The sequence below is a fragment of the Macaca fascicularis genome, chromosome 15 (assembly GCF_037993035.2).
Source record: "Macaca fascicularis isolate 582-1 chromosome 15, T2T-MFA8v1.1".
In the NCBI taxonomy this organism is placed as follows: domain Eukaryota; kingdom Metazoa; phylum Chordata; class Mammalia; order Primates; family Cercopithecidae; genus Macaca; species Macaca fascicularis.
Window position 1 is genome coordinate 47,749,641 of NC_088389.1, and position 26,196 is coordinate 47,775,836.

General features: G+C 38.6%; 1 protein-coding gene and 1 non-coding gene across 2 annotated transcripts in view; both read left to right on the forward strand.

Annotated features, from left to right (window-relative positions):
• Window positions 1-11,999, forward strand: part of SVEP1 (sushi, von Willebrand factor type A, EGF and pentraxin domain containing 1) — a 224,166-nt gene extending 212,167 nt beyond the window's left edge. Inside the window, exons 45-48 of the mRNA XM_045373613.3 lie at window positions 871-966; window positions 2,796-2,891; window positions 8,166-8,259; window positions 11,617-11,999. Coding sequence (XP_045229548.2) covers window positions 871-966; window positions 2,796-2,891; window positions 8,166-8,259; window positions 11,617-11,638 — 308 coding nt within the window. The 3' untranslated portion in view covers window positions 11,639-11,999. The remainder of the gene's footprint in view (window positions 1-870; window positions 967-2,795; window positions 2,892-8,165; window positions 8,260-11,616) is intronic.
• On the forward strand, window positions 8,488-8,594 carry LOC123569334 (U6 spliceosomal RNA). The gene has a single exon (XR_006692962.1). It is a non-coding gene; the product is annotated as a U6 spliceosomal RNA (small nuclear RNA).
• Window positions 12,000-26,196: the final 14,197 nt, after the last annotated feature.

The window sequence follows — 26,196 nt, forward strand, 5'->3', positions numbered from 1 at the left end:
TTCAATTAAATTCTAAAGTCAGAATGAGTGTTGTGTGTGTGATATTGAAACAACATAAATGTCTGTTGACAGATAAATGGATAAAAAAAAAAAGTATGTGTTGATAGAAGGATGATGATAAGAAGATAGATTACATAGACATGTAGATAAAAATAGGTAGACATGGTGAAATATTATTCAGCTTTACAAAAGAAGAAAATCCTGCCATTTACAACACATAGATTAACCTGGAGGACATCATGCTACATAAAATAAGCCAGACACAGAATGACATACACCGCCCGATTTTGCTGATAGGTGCAATCTAAAATAGTCAACCTCATAGAAGCAGAGAGTAGATGGTGGTTCCCAGGAGCTGGGAGGGCGGTAAGGATAGGGAGATGTTAGTCAAAGTATCAAAGTTTCAGTTATGCAAGATGAATAAGTTCTAGAGTTCTAACATCCAGCAATGTGACTGTAGTTAACAATACTGTATTGTATACTGAAAATTTGCTGAAATGATAGATCTTGTGTTCTCACCACAAAAGAAGATAGAAAATAATAACTATGTGAGGGGATGAATGTGCTAATTAGCTCACTTGTGATTATTTCACAATCTATACATAAGTCAAAACATCAGGTCGTAAACCTTAAACATATATAATTTTTATTTGTTGTACCTTAATAAAGCTACAGGGAAAACTGCAATAATAGCAGCCAATATAATGCTGTATTTCTCCACATACTGAAATTTCCTCTTGAGATTCGATTTTTGTTTCTCTTCCTGAAAACTTGACTCAAGGAAATAGTATGAAATATAAAGGAGCAATCCTATTTTCTGACTCCTTCCATAATTCCCTACATTTGTGACCCATCCTGCTTCTTTTCCAGCTGTCTGTCGATTCCCATGTCAGAATGGGGGCATCTGCCAACGCCCAAATGCTTGTTCCTGTCCAGAGGGCTGGATGGGGCGCCTCTGTGAAGAACGTGAGTTACTCTTCAGATCTTAATTTTGTGTCCTGACAAATTGCATGGATGCTCCCACCTGAGGGGAGTTACCAGGAAATGGTTGTAGTGTTGGGAAGAATTCATTTGTAGGGTTGGGAAGAAGTCCTTGTCCACACCAAACAGTGCACATATGTGTCAATAGGTTGCAGAAGATCTAAAATATTCATGACTTTGAAAATACTGTTATTAAGATCCATCTAAAGTCATCTTCACATGCTCCCTGGCACAAATTTGCAAAAGTCTTCTTGAGAAGGTGCTTGTTGTAAAGTCTCCAAGCCATCCTCTTCCCTTAACTCAGGGTCTACTATGTGCTATGTCAGTCATTGCTACAGTTGGTGTAAACGGGCACCACTGCAAAACATGTACTTTGCAGGTAATATTTGTGGCTCACCATTTCCTCTTTGTTGTTAAGAACGGTTTATACTAATTTAGAAAATAAGGAAAGCTGGCACTCCTATATCCATACTTGGTAAATTAATATAGAATTTTGATCCTTATAGAAACACATTTGAATTTGAAATTCCAGGGAGGTATAGATAGTGATGTTAAATTTTTTAGATATCTCAACTACACTTTATTTCAATATCTTAAAATATATATAAAGATAAAATGGTTTCATATTTCAATGGGAGCAGTATATGTAAACCATTAAGAGTGATTCATGTGATGGCCATTGGTCTATACCAGTTTTTCCTAAAGGGCAGAAATTTTGTAAGAGACTAAAATGTTTTAAGTGTGACTTTTTCAACTAATCTATAAAGGAAAATGTATGATGGAAATAAATTTAGGCTGCTAACAACTCACCAAAACAAGTATTCTCAAGTGATTAAAAAAGGAGAAATCACACTTTTCTCTTCCAGCTCACCCCAATCATTCCATTTCACCTAGAGCTCACGGACTTAACCTGTTCCTGTGTCAAGAGTCCAAAGACTTAGTAAGCTTTGACTTTGGGGTACCTCATGACAGGCCTGGCTTGGCTGGCTTAGCTGGCCTGGCTCACTGAGCGTATGCCTGCCCTCCTTCATTACACCAGGGCTTCCCAAGCTTTGCTGTGCATACAGATCATCTGGGAGATCAGCAGATCTGGGTTGGTACCTGACATCTGCGTTGCTAACCAACTCCTAGGTGATGCCAAGACTATTGGTTAGGGAACTTGATTTTGAGGAGCAAGGCAATAATCTCACATCTTTTAAACAGACTATGCCTCTTTAAAGATTTCAATTGTTTCTAGGAGGAAGAATGATAGTCACGGACAGTGTAGGGGACACATCATTCAGCCACCATCAGGCTTCAGCTTCTCAGAAATCAAGGGTGTGTTGTCCCATTGCTACCAAAATGTTGCAAACTCCAACCCTATGTTATAGCCCATCTGATTCCCATTCTCACATTTAGTTCAAGACAGGAAGAGAGCCTCAAGGCAGCCAAATCCTCTTAGAACATTTTGTGTAATTTGTAATGGAAATTTGAAACTATAATAAATGGAGACCGTTCTGCTTATTTTGTGAAGAGTTAAAGCAAAGCACTTTGCAGACACTGATTACCAAGTGTCTTCACTGAAAGAGGATTTGGCCTTAGAGTCATTTATCTGGCTAAGAATCCAGGCTTACTTTCCTGATTGTGTTTTCCCAGTGATACTCATTAATAAGCAGAGCACATGCAGGAAAGTTATTTAGTGAGTCATATAAGGTTTCACTCCTGCAAAATGTTTTCTGAACTCTTGAACCTATCTGAGATGTGTATTTTGATCAATGCCATTTCAACCCCCACTCCCTTTTTTTTTTTTTTTTTTTTTTTTTTTTTTTTTTTAGCAATCTGCATTCTTCCCTGTCTGAACGGAGGTCGCTGTGTGGCCCCTTACCAGTGTGACTGCCCACCTGGCTGGACGGGGTCTCGCTGTCATATAGGTAGGCCTCTTTCATGGTTTGTTTTCTTGGTGGCTCAATCCCATGAAACTCCAGAGGACATTAAAGAGTATGACTCAGACTCAGAAGTGGTGGTAAAGTGAAAAAGTACTGATGTTTCTCAAAAATTCCTCAAGATGATCCCGCAGTTGGTGTCTCAATACTGAATTTTATGGTTGCCTAAACACGTTTGCCAGTCATGTGCCAAAGAATAACATCTAAGTCGACTCAATTATCTGTCTTCTTTATGTCATCTGCTTCATTTTGCAGAGCATAGAGAAGACATTACACAGAGGTTCAGAATATTTATTTTAATCTCTGAGAAGCTAAATTACTAAATTCATGCTTACTCTTTAGAAAGAACAAGGTTATACATAAATACAATTTAAGTTAAAAATTTTTTAAAAATCACTTTATCCAGTCTACCATTGATGAGTATTTAGATTGATTCCATGTCTTTGCTATTGTGCATGGTGCTGCAATACACATGCATGTGTCTTTATGGTAGAATGATTTCTATTCCCTTGGGTATATACCCAGTAATGGGATTGCTGGGTTGAATGGTAGTTCTGTTTTTAGGTCTTTGAGGAATCGCCATACTGCTTTCCTCAATGGTTGAACTAATTTATACTCTTACCAACAGTGTATAAGTGTTCCCTTTTCTCCACAACCTCGCCAGCATCTGTTTTGTTTTGTTTTGTTTTGTTGTTTTTCGAGACAGAGTTTCACTCTGGTCACCCAGGCTGGAGTGCGGTGGCGTGATCTTGACTCACTGAAACCTCCACCTCCCAGGTTCAAGTGATTCTCCTGCCTCAGCCTCCCAAGTAGATGGGATTACAGGCACCTTCTGTCACACCCTGCTAATTTTTCTATTTTTAGTAGAGACAGAGTTTAATCACGTTGGCCAGGCTGATCTTGAACTCCTGACCTCAAGTGATCCACCCACCTTGACCTCCCAAAGTGTTGAGATTACAGGCATGAGCCACTGCATCCAGCCTTTTTACTTTTTAGTAACAGCCCTGCAGCCATAAAAAAGAACGAGATCATGGGATATGGATGGAGCTGGAGGCCATCATCCTTAGAAAACTAACGCAGGAACAGAAAACCAAATACCACACGTTCTCACTTATAAGTGGGAGCTAAATGGTGGGAGCTAAATGATCAGAACATATGAACACAGAGAGAGGAACAATAGACACTGAAGCCTACTTTTGAGGGTAGAGGGTGGGAGGAAGGAGAGGATCAGAAAAAATAACTATTGGGAACTAGGCTTAGTACCTGAGTGATGAAATAATCTGTACAGCAAACTCCCGTGACACAAGTGTACTTATACAACAGACCTTGAACCTATAAGTTAAAAAAAAGTTTAAAGAAAAAAGGAAAAAAATTACAAAACTCATCAAAGAGATGGTTTCTTATCATGGACAACAGTAACAAATGATAGTTGATTGATTCGTAACAAACATTCTCTTAGCACCTCTTGTGGACCTCAAATACAGCATTTGGCCCACTTACTTTGACATCTGTTCATTTGCTTGATTATCTATCCCTTCCCCCACTAGATTATACACCACCTAAGGGCAAGGATTTTATCATCTTTATATCCCCAGTGCTTAGCATAGTGCCCAAATATAGTAGGTATTTTTAGTAAATATCAAATAACTCAATTTAAAATGACAAACTATCTTTCTAATGTCCTAAAATTTTAAGCCACCATTTAAAAAATAAGACTTGTTATATTTATTATTAATTCTGACATACCACTATTCTGCCTATAAACAATGTTTATACCACTTCCTCAGTGGAGTAAAATGTAAATGGCATGTAAAGTATAGACAGGGCTTCCTGACACCAGAGCTTGTCATGAACCCTAAGACTGGGAAGACCATATAACTTAGCGTCTAAACCAGGACATTTTTGAGAGTAAAAGAGGCACTATTAATAAGTAAACCAGAAAAATGAGACTGAAAAGTACCGTTACAGACAAAAGCAGACAGGCAGTCATCAACCCACTTAAAGCCAAAATTGAGCCATTCATGAAGGTAGAGAAGGAAAAATGTTCTGAGGCTGAATTTGAAGGCCTTATTTGAGACTCTGAAAGCAGTCTATACAGTGTTTGTTTATAACAAATCAACTTTGATATTTACCCACGTTTCTCCTGCTCATCTATAAACAAGCTTTGCTTTTATTCGGGTACCTTACTGGTGCAAGTAATGAATGAATTACTCTTGACTCACCCTCCCTTTCATCTGAGGTTACAGCACCATCACTATTTTTGTTCATTCCTGCTCAGCATCCCTCATTCTACTCCACACCACTGTCTCCAGCCAGTAAAAGATTCTGGATCATGGCCCAGTTGACCTTCTCGTCACCATGTCCCTCCAGACTGAACATCATCAGTGTACTACTTTGGCATGTCTTTGCCCTGGTTTAAGAGCCTAAAATGGTTCTCTATTTTAGTCTCCACATCCACCCTGAATTCTTTTGACTTCCAAGGTACTGCATAAGCCAGCTTCAGCACACCTGAAGCACAACTCACTTCTTATCCTACCATTACACACTGTGCCCTGCAGTGACAGTTTTCTCACTACCCCTGCAAGCAGCCTGTTCTCCCCAGTCTCCTGACATGTGCACATGATCTGCCTCTTTCCTCCACCTATTCTAGCCTCACTCAACCCCCAAGTCCTGCCTAAGTTTCCTCTGATCTCAAAACTTGTTCAATATCACAATAATCTACTTTCTAACATTCCATTTCTATAAATGTTACACAACTAGTTATAATCATGCAGTTTAAAGCTAATAAATGGATCTGATTTATGTGGCTTTCTTTTGCACCTTAGCTCTCTAATAAGAATATGCTCCTTAATGACACTGACTATGGTCTTTGTTTTTCCAAATCTTACAGCAGCTACCTCAGCATAGATCCTATTTATACCCCTAAGTACTAAGCATATCATAAGCATATAAAACAGGGGCTCCTGCTCTCCAGAATTTCAATCTAGGAAAGGGGAAGGGATACGGAATGGCCTGTAAATAGATAACTAGGATATGTTAAGATAGAGGCTAATTAAAATCTATAAAATGGGCTATGACGACAGTGAAAATGGGTAAACTAACCAAATGTCAAGGTTCAGAAAAAGTTTCGCAAGCATAGAATCTGAGGAGAAACAAAAGGAGTCACCAGAAGAAAATCGTGGCAGCTAAAAGCATGAATCACAAAATACACAGGTGTGTTCAGCAAAGGATAACCAAAGCCATAGAGGAAATGCAGGGGAGTGGCTGGAATGAAGCTCTAAAGATGGGCAGCACCAGATCAGGAAACGCATCGCATGCCAAGTGCAAGATGCTGAATTATGCGTTGAGAGCAACAGAAGCCACTGAAGGATCTTAAGCAGGAGAATCATGTGATCAGATTTTCTTTTAGAAAACTGATTTTGGCAGCAGTATGAAAAGTGGAAGAAAGCAAGACTTACTATAGAGAGATTCGTTGAGGGGGTTGTAAAAACAGAATTGGCAAGAATTAATGAAGTCAGGAGAAACAACCACAAAAGAGCAGATTTGAGAGACAGTAAAGAGTAAGAATCAATGCTACTTGGTTACAGATCTATTGTGAGGGGTAGAATCCATGTAGAATCAAAACTACTTGGAAGAGTAAAAGCTGTTTCCAGCTTGGGCATTGGAGTGGAAGATGATGCCATTTACTGAGATAGAGAAGCCAGGAGAAGCCATAAGGAGTTAAGTATGGACACACTGAGTTTGAGGGGACCGTGAAACATACAAGGGGAGTGATAGGCAGTTGGATGATAGTTTAGGTTCTCAGAAAATTCATTTAGATGAAGATAGAGATTTATAAGTCATCACTGAAAGATACTCATGGGGGGAAAAATAAGACTGCAGAAGACACACGACATGAAAAGGTGGCCCTGAATGAACACTGGGACCACCGATGTGATAGGGAAGGAGGATTAAGTTTTTAGACAAAGAAGTAAAAGTAACGACTAGTTTGGTAGTGCAGTCAGGCACTGCTAAATCAGCATAGTCCTGAAAAGGAGTAATGTGTTCTTATATCAGCAAGCAGAAACTATGAAGAGTTTGTTTTCAGTTACCGAGTTTTATTTTTGCTTGTTTTAATCCTGTTTTGTTTCCTAATTTTCTTTCCCATGAGATTGCTAATAAGTGCATTCTGCTGGCCAGCTCTTAATCTTACCAAGAGAGCTCCCCAAGGGGAAGGGCGTATTTTACTTCTTGTCCTCTCTCCTGTTCTGTCTGGACAAGGACCAGTGCTTATCGAGTGCCTGCTACTTGCTTAGCAGACATTTTCTCCATATTTTATGAATGAATGACTGAAGAAATGACATTTACTTATATTTCACCAAAAAGGAGTTTTTCATCCAGGAAAGAGCCTGCCTTTCTGTGCTACAGAGATTGGAATGGTTCTTATTTCCAGCTTTCTCCCAACAGACATTTTATTTCCTTCCTACAAGGAGTTCTCCTTTCTCTTTGATATGTTACACTTGCTGGTATTAGGTCATGATGAATTTTCAGCATCTTCAGGTTTTTTAACAAAGGTATGCAGATGAAGAGTTTGGTTATGAGATTATGGATTTGTGAGAAAGGCACCTAGATAGTAAATCTTTCGGTGTCCTCTCAGGGTTTTATCTGTGGCTAACCAGTTTCTGTAATTCCAGTTAAAGCTGACACTGTGAAATGTGTCTCCTTGCCAAACACAAAGGGATGTTGAATCATCTGTTATTTTAGACAATCGTTGTGCCTAATTTATTGTCATAAAAGTTGACATCTGACTTAATCACCCACTCAATCATAGAGTTCAATGCTAACTCCCTTGAGGAATTTACAGTCTTGAGCTTCAAGTCAGTGGCAAGAAATTTTAAAAAAAGGAAGAAATGTACAAGCTAATTGAACAAACAAAATTTATACTTCAAAATGCTCAAAGTGTCAGATTGGTGGCATAAATAAAAAAAGATTAGAGAAGAGGAAAATCAGTGGACTTGGAGTGATCAGCAAAGCCTTCAATAAGTATATAGAACTTAATCTGGGACTTAAATGTGAAAACTGACCAGCTTGGAAGGAAAAAGGGAGGTAGTATCACATAAGGATGTGAGGTCAAGCAGAGCAGCAGAAATGGATAATGCTAACGGTATATGAAGACCAGCAGTGGCTGCTGCAGGAAGTAGAGGCAAATCTTATCCTATGTGCCTTTATGGATATTGTCAGGATTGCTAAGTATTAAATAAATGTGTGGGCTTTTTATTCCAGCTGTTTGCCAGTCTCCCTGCTTAAACGGTGGAAAATGTGTAAGACCAAACCGATGTCATTGTCTTTCTTCTTGGACAGGACATAACTGTTCCAGGTAAGATAACCAAAAACTAATGTTCACCTGTAACATGAAGACTCTAAAATTCAAGTAAATTGTCATAAGAGCCAGAAGTTATCTCTATCTAGTTTGACTGTAAGTATTTTGTATGTGAAAATATCCATTTTGAGACATGCTCTCTAAATTTGAACTAAAACCAAAGCTAAGAAATATTAGTTCAGGATCGACAAATAAAACAAGAATGTCTCAAACTTAAGCAGTCTTGTGCTGACTTCAGCAGCACATATACTAAAACTGGAACTTCATAGAGAGGATTAGTATGACCCATGCTAGAGGATGACACACAAATTTTTGAAGCATTCCACATTTTTTGCAATTAAAAAAAAGAAAAAATGGGCTATATAAATAAATAAATCATCTTCTTGAACAGAAGATTGCATCCTACAGATGCAAGGATGTAAAATAAATAGACAATATATTTTATTGAAAATGACCCAATGGATGTTTAAGTTCTTCATTACAATAAAAATCATATTAAATTGATAGGAAATGTTTGTTTTAAAGTAAAATATTTTTGTTTTATATTTTAGTGTTTATATACGTAGCATTTCATTGACTACAAAATGATTATGTAAAAATATGTTTTTTCATTGGTTTCTCATTTCTGACCAGATACATATTATAGTTTAAAAATACTATCACAAAAATAAGTCAAAGGGAAAAATAGTTAAAAGATCATTTATATATTTTTAAACATCAGTAAAATCATCAGCCATATTGTGCCATACCATAGATAAAATATTTTCAACATTCAAACATTGTCCTCACCAATGTTGCAATGTTGAAATATTATCAGCTATTTTAAGACTTTCAATATACATCCCTGCACTTAGATTTGTATTATGTACACTTACCCCCATCATATAGGACTCATTAAAAACAAATGGGTATTTTCATATTCATTTCTTAAAGTGAGAAAAATTCAGTTAACTGAAAACAACTTTTATTTTTCATTTCCTGGTTTGTTATTTTGATTGGAATGTCAAAGTCAACTTGCAAATATAAAAAAAGCAATTACAGTAATGCCAGTGAATTTCCTCACATCATCTCAAGTGTATGCCATCTCTGCAAAAAGAGAAAAAATAAACTGAACCCTAAACAGCAAATTTGAAATGGACAAATATATTAAGACGCTGCCAAGATTATACCTTTACCTGACAGCAGAGTTGAATTTAAGAAAATGAGAGCCAAATAAAGAGGAAAAAAAGAGAAAAAAAACAAAACAGTGACTCAAAAAAAGTATTTAGTACTTTCTTATAAATATTAGATTTTATATTTCAACCTCTTCATTTTTGAGATAAAGAAGAGGAAGTCCAGAGAGAGTTTGCGTGATTTAAAACCTGTCCATAGGAGTTCTTTCTTGATCGAGGAAAGGATAATTATTAGCTTGTATGAAAATATTGTACATTAATAAGAAAAACAAGATCTAGATTTTTATGCAAAAGTTTGATGTAGGCATCCAAGAAAAATAATGGCAAATTAAGCTGAGAGGTGTAGCCCACATTCAAGGGAAGGCTAACTAGCAACCCAGAGGACCAGGCAGGTTCCTCCTCCGTATACTGTAATCCTTGTTAAAACTCTAACCAGTTTAAGCAAAGAAGAGGATTTATCATCCCAATAGAGGGACCTTGTATGGAACCCAAAGACAAAGGAGTGGTTGAGCATCAGGAGGACCAGACTAGGGACGTGAAAGCCAAGTGTGCCTCTCCACCTCCCATGTTACCACCTCTTCCAGGGTCTGCTCCATCCTCTGTCTTGCTGCAGAGTGGTTTTCTTCTGTTTGGTTCACATGGAAGGGAAGGACAGAATTTCTCTTTTTTTTTTTTTTTTCTTAAAGACAGAGTCTTACTCGGATGCCCAGGCTGGAGTGCAGTGTGCAATCTCGGCTTACTGCAACCTCCTCCTCCTGGGTTCAAGCAATTCTGTCTCAGCCTCCTGAGTAGCTGGGACTACAGGCATGCGCCACCACACCCAGCTAATTTTTGTATTTTTAGTAGAGATGGGATTTCACTATGTTGGCCAGGCTGGTCTCGAACTCCTGACCTCGGGTGATTTACCCACCTTGGCCTCCCAAAATGCTGGGATCACAGGCATGAGCCACCATGCCCGGCCAGGACAAAATTTCTTACAGAATTTTTTACATGTCACCATACGGTATCCAGAGACATAGTACACTGTCCCAGTGTACTATGGTTGGTCCAGACTGATTCAATGGCCAAGCATGAATCAATGAACTGTCCTAGGTTGGATTATGTTGTACCAACATAAAGGGTAATTTTGTCAAAAAACTGGGTAAAAGGGAAGAGAGTCTGGCAATTCCCAGAAGAAAGGAGAGTGGGAGGGGGAGAATGCTTTTCTGAGAAAGAAACAATAAATGTTACCATATAATTTTTTCCTTCTCTCCTATGAGACTGAGTGCCTTAAAGTTTGTATGCTGGGCCGACTGTGATGGCTCACACCTGTAATCCCAGCAATTTGGGAAGCCAAGGCAAGCAGATCACTTGGATCCAGGAGTTCAAGACCAGCCTGAGCAACATAGGAAGATCCCGTCTCTACAAAAAATACCCAGAAAAATTAGCCAGGCATGGTGGCATACGCCTGTAGTCTCAGCTAACTCAGGAGGCTGAGGTGGGAGGATTGCTTGAACCCAGGAGGCGGAGGTTGCAGTGAGCCAAGACTGTGCCACTGCACTCCAGCCTGGGCAACAGAGTAAGATCTTGTTTTAAAAAACAAAAACACATGCCTAGTGCCTTCTACAGGCACAATAATCACTGCTCAGTAAAGGCTTGTTAACAGATGGAGCAATTTCCTGGCATGATTGTCAGCTGGTAGAGAAATGCCTTATGGCATCCATTAAATCCCTCAATGTTTAACCTTCTGTACTAATAAATAAGACTGACCTGACCTTTTTCCCAGATAATTCAGTGGTTCAGAAGGAAATTGTGTTTCCTCTGACCTCTGTGCACATCTTCAGAAAACTGATCCGAAGCAAATACCATAACTAAAAACCATAGATTCTTAGTGGACTAAGAGACCTTTAAGTTCATTATGTCCAAACCTCTCATTTTACAGAAGAGAGAATTGTAAGATAGAAAACTAGTGGCAGAATCAAGACTAAAACTCAGGTCTGATGCTTCTCAGATCTTTCCATAAGTTAGCACTGCATGCCTCTTAGTTATCTCAAAGAATGACCCCCATCCCTATAAACATCACAGATAATGCCCAGGTATCTGGGACTTTCAATCCTGTTTTCATCAACCCCTAAAGAGATGTTAGCTCTTCAGTTCAATTTCTTCTTTAGAATCTATTTGGTTGCTTTTTTTTTTTTTCCAGGAAAAGGAGGACTGGGTTTTAACCACTGCACGACCAGCTGGCTCTCCCAAAAGCAGGATCATCTCTCCTTGGTAGTTCCTGGGCATCCTGGAACTTATGCAAAGAAAGTCCAACATGGTGCTGGGTCTTGTTTAGTAAACTTGTTACTTGGGGTTACTTTTTAAATTTTGTGATATATTTTGTTATTCCTTGTGACATACTTTCTTACATGTTTTCCATTTTTAAATATGCCTGTATTTTCTATATAAAAATTATATTAAATAGATGCTGCTCTACCCTCACAAAATGTACATATTCTGCTGTCTATTGGGAAAGTTCCTGGTACACGTTTTTATTCAGTTACTTAAAATGATTTTTCAATTAAAATATATTTTGCTACTAAATAATATTTTGCTGGATAGTACCATTTTATGAGGTGGCCAAGGGATTCATAGAGAGGACTCATGATCTTTCATCTGTGCCACTGGCACCACATGGGAGAACCCTTACAATAAAGGAGACCCCTTCATTCTGGTTCCATCTTCTTTACAATATGTGTAATAAAGTTTTTTCTTTCACTGAATCAGACAGTAACTGTTGGACCTAGTACTCTCCACCACATAATTATGTTCTGGTACTTAGGGTAGCCTGGCTAATTCTTTTCTCAACATTTGAAAAGCTGTAGGCATTAACTTCGTGGATGTGGAGAAACAGCATAATGACATTGGTTCACAATGAAAGTGCTAGCCTTCTTTCTCATGGCTGGAATAAGAAATGCAAGAACTGGAAGATTAACAGAGAGCTGATACCTGGACTGGTAATGCCACAACTCACTATTTTGGGAGAAAGGAGGTAGGAAGGGGAAGACAGGGAAAGAGAAGGAAAAAGGCAAATGGGAAACGTCCCCCAGAGCTGTACTCCTGGTCCCACCTGCAAAAGAGAATTGCAGCCACCTAAGAGAAAGCTGAGCTGCCCCTCAGTCCTCACTGTCACCTACCTCTATCACAATACTTGTACCAAGATGAAGACTTCCCCAGACTTCAGAAAATAAACTCAAACCCTAGATTTTGTTTTAAAATAGGAAACTCAATCAACTTGCCTCCATCCTCTGGGAAAACTGCTCCCATACAGGCCTTGGAGTGTGTTGTAGCACCATGGAGGAATGCAGAAAGATGAAAAAGATTTTGATTCTCCTAGTGGTTCTCTTCACTACCATAGGCATCCCTCAGCCATTGACTCCTCCTTCTTTCTCTTGACATTCACTTTCTTGACCAGTCTTACACACTTATGAGTCTGCCTTCCAATAAATTTACTCATAGTCCATTAACTTCCAAACCATGTTGACCTTTGTCATTTATAATCATAAAAACATAAAAATACAGTCAAAAAGGCTGGGTGCAATGGCTTGCACCTACAATCCTAGCACTTTGGAAGACTGAGGTGGGCAGATAGCTTGAGCTCAGTAGTTCGAGACTAGCCTGAGCACCATGGAGAAACCCCATCTCTAAAAAAAAATAAATACAAAAAAAAAAATACAAAAATGAGCTGGGCATGGTGATGCATACCTCTAGTTCCAGCTACTTGGGGAGGCTGATGCAGGAGGATTGCTTGAACCTGGTAGGTCGAGGCTGCACTGAGCCGAGATCGCACCACGTCACTCCAGCCTGGGTGACAAAGTGAGACCCTATTTCAAAAAGAAAAGAAGAGAAAATACAGCCCCAAATCTGAGTAATAAGAAAAATAGTACCAGAAAAAATTAAGCGAAGAAAACAATTGGAAACAACACTTAGTTCTGAAAGTACCTACTAAATAAGTATACCTTCAAAGTGGAGGTTGTATTGGGTTACTTTGAATAGGCTGAAAGGTTCATATCTTCACAGTAAGTCAAAGTAGTCCTGGCATATAGAGAATATAAGGAAGTAAAGCACCATACAAGTGAGGTGTGGAAATAATACTATTTAGAAATGTGAGTCACAGAGTAATGATACTAAGAATAGTTGAAGAATATTATTTTTTAATCTTCCATACTATGTAGAGAAGACCAGTGTAGGAAAACAAAAATTTTAAAAAGAAATTTAAAAATCTTTCATACAGATATATCTTGTAGTGAATTTTTGAAGGGGGAGCCATTCACCATGCTATATAAACTATCCCACAAGCTGGAAAAGATGACAAACATTGAGTAATATTTGCCAGATACTTACCAAATACCACTCTGATGCAAAAACCTAACAAAGATGAAAATGAACTGTAAATCATATAATTTAACTTTCAAACTAGTTTTTGAACAACTAATAATACATGCTACACACTGCAATAGGTGTTTTAAAGAGATTAGTTCTTTGAATCTTCACAACAATTCTACTGAGATATGTATTATTATCTTTATTTTATAGATGAGGAAAGTGAAACTCTGAGAAGTCAAATAACTGATCTAAAATAAATGGCAAAGCCAAATGAACCCCAAGCCTGATTTACTCTAGAACTCATGAACTTCCTACTCTGTTTCTGCATTTTTGACCTACATCTAACACTAGGTAATATTTAGCAAATTTAATGTTTTAAAATACTTGACAGGCAGATGGTATTTTACAATAATACCATATGAAATGCATAAGAGCAATAAAAATGGAAAAGGCATTTGATAAAATTCAGCACATTCTTAAATTTCTAAAAAAGCAGTAAGTGTCCAGCATACTGAAGTTTATGTTTCAATTATAATCAATCTTATTATGAACCACTACATGCCTCACTTTAAAATCAGAAACAAAGCAAAATAGCTATTCCCATTCACCTTGAGTATTATTCTTCAGTTCTAGCCAGAGCTATAATATATGAAATAAAGAGTATAGAAATGAGAAAATTGTCACAGTTTCATTTTGGCAGGAGATATAATAATATATCTTGTAGAATGAAAACTCAAAGGCATGAAAATCCATTAGAAGCACTGAGTCCAGTAAACGATGAGAACCAGATAAACATACCAAAAAAAAGGACTTCCCTGCATATTAATTATAAACAGAATATAGTAAAAATCTTCTACTCACAATATCAGCAAATATATACATATGGATTATACAAATAAGAAATGTATGTAGTCTCAAGGAAGAAAATTAGAAAAATATACCTATAAACATTTATCAATGCTCAGCTCATGGAGAAGCATGCCATTTCTTGGATGAGATAACTGTATGTCCTAAAGGTGTGATTTTTTTCCAAATAAAGTTACAAGCTTCATATAGTTCCAATTATATTTGCCATATTGGGTTTTTGGGGAGATCATGACCAGTTTATTCTAATGTTTATTACAAACAAAAGCAAAGTGGAAAATTAAAATATTTTAGAGAAAAACAATGAAAAATATCTTTTTAAAAATTAACACATAATAAAAAGCTATAGTAATTAAAATAGTATATGCTGAAACAAGAGTCACAAAAGCATCAATGTGATAATCTCTACATATGAATTCAAATATTTTATTTAAAAACTCACAAGTGGCCAGGCACAGTTGCTCACGCCTGTAATTATGGCACTTTGGGAAGCTGAGGCAGGTGAATCACTTGAGGTCAGGAGTTCAAGACCAGCCTGGCCAACATGGTGAAACCCCTTCTCTACTAAAAATACAAAAAAATTTGCTGGGCTTGGTGGCACACGCCTGTAATCCCAGCTACTCGGGAGGCTGAGACAGGAAAATGACTTGAACCCAGGAGGCAGAGGTTGCAGTGAGCCGAGATCTTGCCATTGCACTCCAGCCTGGGTGACAGGACAAGACTTTGTCTCAAAAACAAACAAACAAAAAACCTCGTAACTGACCAAGAAAACCTTCCAAAAAAAATGAAGCCTCAATAGTCAGTCAAATGTTTATCATAAAATATTAGAAAGCAAGAGAGAAAAATATTGAGTGACTGGTATTAGACAATTAGTAAAAATTTGAAAATCTTTTGTTTGAATTCTTAGCACATAAAAATAAATTCAAGGTGGATTGTGAAGTAAACACTGATATGAAAACCATTAAAATTGTCTTTAGAGTTAATTTTCTCAAACATTTGAAGGATTAAAGACCTAGACGTTCCAGTAAAATCACTGTGGGAATGGTGAGCCGAGTTGACAGCGTAAGTAAATTGAGAGTTCTGGATGTCATTCAAAAAATTATAATCAAAATGTTGTCAAATTTCTTATGACAGACCAAGGAATCATGTTTATACTACCTTTATCATATAAAGGGGAAAAAAAAACTTAATAAAGCTCAAGAACACAGACAACCCACCAGAGAAATGCAATCAACTTCTTTTCATATGTATGTGAGAAACTATTCCACCTCACAAACACAGCACACAAATTCAAACAACAGTGGAAACCCGTTTGCTTTTCATATTAGCAGAGATTTATTTTTAATATTAATAACTAATGCTAGCAAATGTGGGATGAAATAGAAAATTGTATGCATTGTCAGTGAGAGTGGCTATTTTATTTTTTCCAGCTTTATTGAGGTATCATTGACAAAAAATTATATATATTCAAGAATGTACAATGTGATGGATTTGATACGTGTATACATTGTGAAATGATTAGCATAATCAAATTCATAAACATATTCAGCACCATACGTAGTTACCATTGTTGGAGGAGTGAGGTGGTAGTGAGGACATTTAAGATCTATTCTCTTAGCAAATTTTAAGTATACAATACAGTATTGTTAACTATAGTCACCATGCTGTAGATTAGATTCTCCAAACTTGTTCATCTTATAACTTACAACCCTTTGACCAACATCTACCCATTTCCCCCACTCCTCCCCTTTCTAGCCCCTGGCAACCACCATTACATTCTCCACTTCTGTGAGTATGACTATTTTAGATTCCATATATAAGTGAAATCATTCATTATGTGTCTCTCTGTGTCTGGCTTATTTCGTGTAGCATAATGTCCTTCAGATTCATTCATGTTATTGCAAATGTCAGGATTTCCTTCCTTTTATGGCTTAATAGTATTCCACTGTGTGTATGTGTGTGTGTGTACCACATTTTCCTTTTCCATTTTTATATTTGTAAATATGTTTTAATATCCACAAAAGTAATCATCTTCATAAAAATTAATTGAAGTAAAAGTCCCACATTAATGTGTATATGTGTACATAATTTTTCTATTTACTCTAATTAACCTGACAAGTACATTGGCATCTATTCTATAAATGTAAAGATCTTGTCTCTGTTTAGTTTTGTTTAAACACAACTTTAGGAGTCTCTAGTGAAGAGTTCAGATCAATATGATGATTAGTTTAATATAGAAATAGAAGCTATTACCAAGAGAAAATACTGATAAATTTTGAGCCACTTGTATATGTAGGAGGAAAATATTTGCTTGTAATCAAGTTAAGGGATTTTTTAAAAAATCAATTATTAAAATTATCAGTACATTTTTACAACATATCCTCGTACTTTATGGGTTCTCCAGGTAAGAGATGTCCAAAGAGGTGGACACACTTATAATATCTCAAGTTTGCCAGCAAAGTTACATCAGAATCACTTTCTTATACTTCCTCAACAATGAGCATAGCAGCAGCAACACTCATTTCTTTGAAAAGATCATATTTAATTACTCATGATTTTCTCCTAACTCTGACCTTAAGCCAGGTACATTCATTTTTTTCCCTAATTATCTTATAAGCCACCATTCAAGGTGACCTGGGCCGAAAGTGTAGGTTTGGATGGAACTCGAAAGAAATTGAGTAATTTGAAAATAATGAGAAGCAGCCAGTCAGAATGGTTATTATTAAAAAGACAAGAAATAACAGATGGCAAGGATTCCGAGAAAAGGGGATGCTTGTATACCATTGGTGAGAATGTAAATAAATACAACCTCCATAGAAAACAGTATGGAGAGTTCTCAAAGAATTAAAAATAGAACTACAATTCAATCCAGCAATCCCTCTACTGGGTATCTACCCAAAGAGAAATAAATCATTATTTTTAAAAAAGATAGCTGCACTCATATTTATTGTAGCACTATTCACAACAGCAGAGATATGGAATCAACCTAAGTGTTCATCAGCAAATGATTGGATAAAGAAAATGTACAAGGAATACTATTCAGTCATATAAAAGAATGAAATTATGTCTTTTGCAGCAACATGGATGAAATTAGGGGCCATTATCTTAATTGAAAGAACTGAGACACAGAAAGTCAAATACCACATTTTCTCACAAGTGGGATCTTAATAATGTACACCCATGGACATAGAATGTAGACTGACAGACAAGGGAGATTCGGGAGGGGAATGGAAGGGGGCTGGATGATGATAAATTGCTTAATGGGTATAGTGTATGCTATTCAGGTAATGGATACCCTAAAAGCCCTGAGCTCCACCACTACATATAATCTATGCATATTACAAAATTATACTTGTACTGCATAAATTTATACAAATCAAAACAAAAAAGAGCAAACACATTGCACTGCAGCTACATGTCCCCAGTTGCAAGAATCAGCAGGTAAAGCCACTTAAAATACATGCTGCTGGGTGCAACATTTCCGGGCTCTTAAGTTTTATGAAGCAAGCCAACCAACTTTAAAAAGACACACAAGAGGACGGTTCCAAGATGGTGGAATAGAAACAGCTCCAGTCTACAGCTCCCAGTGTGAGCGACGCAGAAGACAGGTGATTTCTGCATTTCCAACTGAGGTACCAGGTTCATCTCACTGGGGCTTGTTGGACAGTGGGTACAGGACAGTGGGTGGAGCCTACCAAGTGTGAGCCAAAGTAGGGCGAGGCATCGCCTCACCCAGGAAGTGCAAAGGGTCAGGAAATTCCCGTCCCTAGCCAAAGAAAGCTGTGACAGACGGCACCTGGAAAATGGGGTCACTCCCACCCTACTACTGTGCTTTTCCAACAGTCTTAGCAAATGGCACACCAGGAGATTATATCCCGTGCTTGGCTCGGAGGGTCCCACACCCACAGAGCCTCACTCATTGCTAGTACACCAGTCTGAGATCAAACTGCAAGGTGGCAGCGAGGCTGGGGTGGGGTGGGGGTGTCCGCCATTGCTGAGACTTGAGTAGGTAAACAAAGTGGCCAGGAAGCTCGAACTGGGTGGAGCCCACCACAGCTCAAGGAGGCCTGTCTGCCTGCCTCTGTAGACTCCACCTCTGGGGGCAGGGCATAGCTGAACAAAAGGCAGCAGAAAACTCTGCAGACTTAAATGTCCCTGTCTGAGATTGAAGAGAGTAGTGGTTCTCCCAGTACGGAGTTTGAGATCTGAGAATGGACAGACTGTATCCTCAAGTGGGTCCCTGACCCTCAAGTAGCCTAACTGGGAGGCACCCCCCAGTAGGGACAAACTGACACCTCACACAGCCGGGTACACCTCTGAGACGAAGCTTCCAGAGGAACGATCAGGCAGCATCATTTGCTGTTCAGCAATATTCGCTGTTCTGCTGCCTCTGCTGTGGATACCCAGGCAAACAGGGTCTGGAGTGGACCTCCAGCAAACTCCAGACCTGCAGCTGAAGATCCTGACTGTTAGAAGGAAAACTAACAAACAGAACAGACATCCACATGAAAACCCCATCTGTACGTCACCAACATCAGAGACTAAAGGTAGATAAAACAACAAAGATGGGGAAAAAACAGAGCAGAAAAGCTGAAAACTCTAAAAATCAGAGCCACTTTCCCCCTTCAAAGGAAGGCAGCTCCTCTCCAGCAGCGGAACAAAGCTGAAAGGAAAATGACTTTGACAAGTTGAGAGAAGAAGGCTTCAGACGATCAAACTTCTCCAAGCTAAAGGAGGAAGTTTGAACCCATCTCAAAGAAGTTCAAAACCTTGAAAAAAGATTAGACGAATGTCTAACTAGAATAACCAATGTAGAGAAGTCCTTAAATGACTTGATGGAGCTGAAAACCATGGCATGAGAACTATGTGACACATGTACAAGCTTCAGTAGCCGATTCGATCAACTGGAAGAAAGAGTATCAATGATTGGAGATCAAATGAATGAAATGAAGCAAGAAGAGAAGTTTAGAGAAAAAAAAGGGTAAAAAGAAAGAAACAAAGCCTCCAAGAAATATGGGACTATGTAAAAAGACCAAATCTACGTCTGATTAGTGTACCTGAAAGTGATGTGGAGAATGAAACCAAGTTGGAAAACACTCTGCAGGATATTATCCAGGAGAACTTCCCCAACATAGTGAGGCAGGCCAAATTCAAATTCAGGAAATACGGAGAACGCCACAAAGATAATCCTCGAAAAGAGCAACTCCAAAACACATAATTGTCAGATTCACCAAAGTTGAAATGAAGGAAAAAATCTTAAGGGCAGCCAGAGAGAAAGATCGGGTTGCCCACAAAGGGAAGCCCATCGGACTAGCAGAGGATCTCTCAGCAGAAACTCTACAAGCCAGAAGAGAGTAGGGGCCAATATTCAGCATTCTTAAAGAAAAGAATTTTCAACCCAGAATTTCATATCCAGGCAAACTAAGCTTCATAAGTGAAGGAGAAATAAAATCCTTTACAGACCAGCAAATGCTGAGAGATTATGCCACCATGAGGCCTGCCCTACAAGAGCTCCTGAAAGAAGCACTAAACATGGAAAGGAACAACTGTTACCAGTCACTGCAAAAACATGCCAAATTGTAAAGACTATCGATGCTAGGAAGAAACTGCATCAACTAATGAGCAAAATAACCAGCTAACATCAAAATGATAGGATCAAATTCACACATAAGAGTATTAACCTTAAATGTAAATGGGCTAAATGCTCCAATTAAAAGACACAGACTGACAAATCAGATAAAGAGTCAAGACTCATCAGCGTGCTGTATTCAGGAGACCCATCTCACGTGCAGAGACACACATAGGCTCAAAATAAAGGGATGGAGGAAGATTTACCAAGTAAATGGAAAACAGAAAAAGGCAGGGGTTGCAATCCTAGTCTCTGATAAAACAGACTTTAAACCAAAAACGATCAAAAGAGACAAAGAAGACCATTACATAATGGTAAAGGTATCAATTCAACAAGACGAGCTAACTATCCTAAATATGTATGTACCCTATACAGGAGCACCCAGATTCATAATGCAAGTCCTTAGAGACCTAATAGCCTACCAACCAAAAAAAGTCCAGAACCAGACGGATTCACAGCCGAATTCGACCAGAGGTACAAGGAGGAGCTGGTACCATTTCTTCTGAAACCATTCCAATCAATAGAAAAAGAGGGAATCCTCCCTAACTCATTTTATGAGGCCAGCATCATCCTGATACCAAAGTCTGGCAGAGACACACACACAAAAAAAGAGAATTTTAAACCAATATACCTGATGAACATTGATGTAAAAATTCTCAATAAAATACTGGCAAACTGAATCCACAGCACATCAAAAAGCTTATCCACCATGATCAAGTAGGCTTCATCCCTGGGATGCAAGGCTGGTTCAACATACACAAATCAATAAACATAATCCAGCATGTAAACAAAAACAAAGACAAAAACCACATGATAATACATGCAGAAAAGGCCTTCAATAAAATTCAACACCCTTTATGTTAAAAACTCTCAATAAACTAGGTATTGATGGAACGTATCTCAAAATAATAAGAGCTATTTATGACAAACCCATTGTCAATATCATACTGAGTGGGCAGAAACTGGAAGCATTCCCTTTGAAAACTGGCACAAGACAGGGATGCCCTCTCTCACCACTCCTATTCAACATAGTGTTGCAAGTTCTGGCCAAGGCAATCAGGCAGGAGAAAGGAATAAAGGGTATTCAATTAGGAAAAGATGAAGTCAAATTGTCCCTGTTTGCAGATGACATGATTGTATATTTAGAAAACCCCATCATCTCAGCCCAAAATCTCCTTAAGCTGATAAGCAACTTGAGTAAAGTCTCAGGATACAAAATCAACGTGCAAAAATCATGAGCATTCCTACACACCAATAACAGACAAACAGAGAGCCAAATTATGAGTGAACTCCCATTCACAATAGCTTCAAAGAGAATAAAATACCTAGGAATCCAACTTACAAGGGATGTGAAGGACCTCTTCAAGGAGAGCTACAAACCACTGCTCAGTGAAATAAAGGAGGACACTACCAAATGGAAGAATATTCCATGCTCATGGATAGGAAGAATCAATATCGTGAAAATGGTCATACTGCCCAAGGTAATTTATAGATTCAATGCCATCCCCATCAAACTACCAATGACTTTCTTCACAGAATTGGAAAAAACTACTTTAAAGAAACCAAAAAAGAGCCCGCATTGCCAAGACAATACTAAGCCAAAAGAACAAAGGTGGAGGCATCATGCTACCTGACTTGAAACTATACTACAAGGCTACAGTAACCAAAACAGCATGGTACTGGTACCAAAACAGAGATATAGACCAATGGAACAGAACAGAGCCCTCAGAAGTAATACCACACATCTACAACCATTTGATCTTTGACAAACCTGACAAAAACAAGAAATGGCAAAAGGATTCCTGATTTAATAAACAGTGCTGGGAAAACTGGCTAGCCATATGTAGAAAGCTGAAACTGGGATCCCTTCCTTACATCTTACACAAAAATTAATTCAAGATGGATTAAAGACTTAAATGTTAGACCTAAAACCATAAAAAACCCTAGAAGAAAACCTAGGCAATACTATTCAGGACACAGGCATGGGTAAGGACTTCATGTCTAAAACAACAAAAGCAATGGCAACAAAAGCCAAAATTAACAGATGGGATCTAATTAAAGAGCTTCTGCACAGAAAAAGAAACTACCATCAGAGTGAACAGACAACCTACAGAATTGGAGAAAATGTTTGCAATCTACTCATCTGAAAAAGGGCTAATATCCAGAGCCTACAAAGAACTCAAACAAATTTACAGAAAAAAAAAAGCAAACCCAACCCCATCAAAAAGTGGGTAAAGGTTATGAACAGACACGTCTCAAAAGAAGACATTTATGCAGCCAACAGACACATGAAAAAATGCTCATCATCATTGGCCATTAGAGAAATGCAAATCAAAACCACAATGAGATACCATCTCACAGCAGTTACAATGGCAATCATTAAAAAGTCAGGAAACAACAGGTGTTGGAGAGGATGTGGAGACATAGGAACACTTTTTCACTGTTGGTGGGACTGTAAACTAGTTCAACCATTGTGGAAGACAGTGTGGCTATTCCTCAAGGATCTAGAACTAGAAATACCATTTGACCCAGCCATCCCATTACTGGGTATATACCCAAAGAATCATAAATCATGCTGCTATGAAGACACATGCACATGTATGTTTATTGCAGCACTATTCACAACAGCAAAGACTTGGAACCAACCCAAACGTCCATCAATGACAGACTAGATTAAGAAAATGTGGCACATATACACCATGGAATACTATGCAGCCATAAAAAAGGATGAGTTCATGTCCTTTGTAGGGATATGGATGAAGCTGGAAACCATCATTCTCAGCAAACTATCACAAGGACAAAAAAAGCAGACACCGCATGTTCTCACTCATAGGTGGGAATTGAACAATGAGAACACTTGGATACAGAAAGGGGAACATCACACACCGGGGCCTGTCTTGGGGTTGGGGGGAGCGGAGAGGGATAGCATTAGGAGATATACCTAATGTAAATGACGAGTTAATGGGTGCAGCACACCAACATGGCACATGTATACATATGTAACAAACCTGTACGTTGTGCACACGTACCCTAGAACTTAAAGTATAATGAAAAATAAAAAATTAAAATTAAAAAAAATCTGGGAAACAAGCTGGATACAGTGGCTCACACCTATAAGTCCAGCACTTTGGGCGGCCAAGGTGAGTGGATCGGTTGAGCCCAAGAGTTTGAGACCAGCCTGGACAACACAGTGAGCCCTCATCTCTCTATATATATATATTAAAAATAATCTGTAAAACAAAAACAAAAAAGACACAAAGATATAGGCTGTCTAGGTGTTTGTAAGAGTTACAGTACAAACTGCTCTCTCTCTCTGGAGGAAATGCTGTTCACACCCATTCGTTGCAGACATCACTTTCAAGTGAATTCACTCCACCCTCCTAAGTCCTGACCTGTCTAATTACAATGCCCAATCCTCACCCTTCTGAATCATGCACATTCCGCCTTTCATTATGTCCCCCTGGATCTTTTTACTTTCCCAGCAGTGGTCAAGCTAGTTAATGTTTCTGTAAGTTAAAGTGTATCCTATCGGCAAGGGCAATAAAGAGAGAACTGACAAACTAAAAAAACCCGCAAGAATGGATTAAGGTAAAGACCACAAAAAAGTAGCAAAAGCTTCCCACATGCATTTCTCAATCATACCACATTCTTCACAAGAGCAATTACTGAGAATCTATGGAACATAGGTTCAAATGAGGAAATACTTCCAAATCTTTATTACCCACTTTATAGTTTGCATTCTGCTTTGTAATTTAAAATGTATTTTCTCTTACACTATCTCATAAATTGTGGGAACTAAAAACTATGTGGATGCCTAATATATAATAATGGTGTCACCTTTCTCTGCTCAACCCTTCTTCAACCTGTCTCAGTGAATTCTGCAAAGCTTCCTCTTCTTTCCATTTAAGAAACCTGAGGTACAGAGAAGCAATGATCTGGAAATTACAGCCTAACACCTGAGACCCCAGGCTGGTGCTCAGAGCAGTCAGTCATAACACCCTTTCCAGAGAATGAACCTTAGCTAGGCCATATCCCTGGCATTTTCAACACCATGTAAGCTTTATAACTATGGTGGTTTATGATTACAGTCTATGTTTCTGATGTTTGGAAAAAAAAAAAAAAAGTGTTCCTAATCACAAAGTAGCATTGGTTTATGTGAGAATTCCACCAAATAACTTTAGGCTATGTTTTAAAAACAGCACAAAATGTTCCTTAAGTCGTAATTACAACATTGAGAAGACCTCATGATGAACAGCTTTTAGTTCTCTGAATACACCGTGTTCTCTTCTTGAGGCCTTTGCACAAATTATCTCCTTTACCACTGCCACTTCCCTTTACTCCCAGTTCTCACCTAACCCTACCATCATACTCACCATCTCCCACCCTATTTTTTCTACCATTTGTTCTTGAGTTCTCAGATGCTGTTGACTTTGCCCTAAACCTCCCATCCCTACTCCAAGTCCAACTTTTATAGGGTACTGGGAGAATGCACTCTGCTCTTTCCCATTCCAGGGTTCCTTTGAGTCAACATTGCCAATGAGTAGAACCAAGAAGCTGTATTAGTCTGTTCTCACATTGCTATAAAGAACTACCCGAGACCGGGAAAGGTGACTCACACCTGTAATCCTAGCACTTTGGCAGCCCGAGGCAGGAGGATCACAAGGTCAGGAGTTCGAGACCAGCCTAGCCAAGATGATGAAACCCCATCTCTACTAAAAATACAAAAATTAGCCAGGCATGGTGGCATGTGCCTGTAATCTCAGCTACTCAGAATGCTGAGGCAGGAGAATCACTTGAACCTGGGAGGTGGAGGTTGCAGTGAACTGAGATTGTGTCACTGCACTCCAGTCTGGGCAACAGAGGCTCTGTCTCCAAAAAAATAAAAATAAAAGAACTACCTGAGACTGGGTAATTTATTAAAAAAAAAAGAGGTTTAATTGACTTACGGTTCTGTAGGCTGTACAGGAAGCATGGTTGGGGAGGCCTCAGGAAATTTACAATCATGGCAGAAGGCAAAGGGGAAGCAGGCACATCTTATATAACTGGAGAAGGAGGAAGAGCGAGAAGGGGGAGGGGCTACAAAACTTAAACAACTAACTCTCATGAGAACTCACTAGCCCAAGAACAGCGAGTGGGAAGCTTGCCTCCATGATCCAGTTACCTTCCACCAGGCCGCTTCTCCAACACTGGGATTACAATTTGACGTGAGATTTGGGTGGAGACACAAATCCAAACCATATCAGAAGCCAATGTGGACATTGAACTATAGAATGAATATACTCTGTGTGTGTGTGTGTGTGTGTGTGTGTGTGTGTGTGTGAGAGAGAGAGAGTGTGAGAGACAGAGAGAGAGAGACAGAGAGACGTTGAGATCCAAAAGTGACAGATCAGATATATCCAGAAGCACTCTTAAACCCAAACACACACACACGCCACAAACATTTTGTCCCTGTCAAAATAGTTTGACTTTGGTGTAAAGCCTCTACCCAGCTTGCTATACTTGAACCTTGAGTAGGTCCAGAAATACTGAAATAAAACCCAGAAACCTCTCATTATGGTGCAAGATGATGCTTATATGTTAATAGAATAGATGATTGGGTGCTAAGGTGTCTCCAGAAAGAATGAAAGGCACAACAGCTGTGGTTGATTCTTCACTCTACACAGGCTGCCCAAATCATCAAACTTTGATAACCCCACCAGGCAGAACTAGAGAGGCAACAGGAAGACACACCCACTCATTTGTATTCTTGATCTCATGTAAATCACTACTCTAATATTTTGCTAGTGTGATAGTAAACTAAAGGAAAAGCAAATCTATACAAGTCAGTCTTCCTTCTCCCTAATTTAAGAAGCAGCACCAATCTTTGTGGTCTGGTCCAGCTGAACTAGTCTAGCATTACAAACCATACCCACCTGCAAGGTG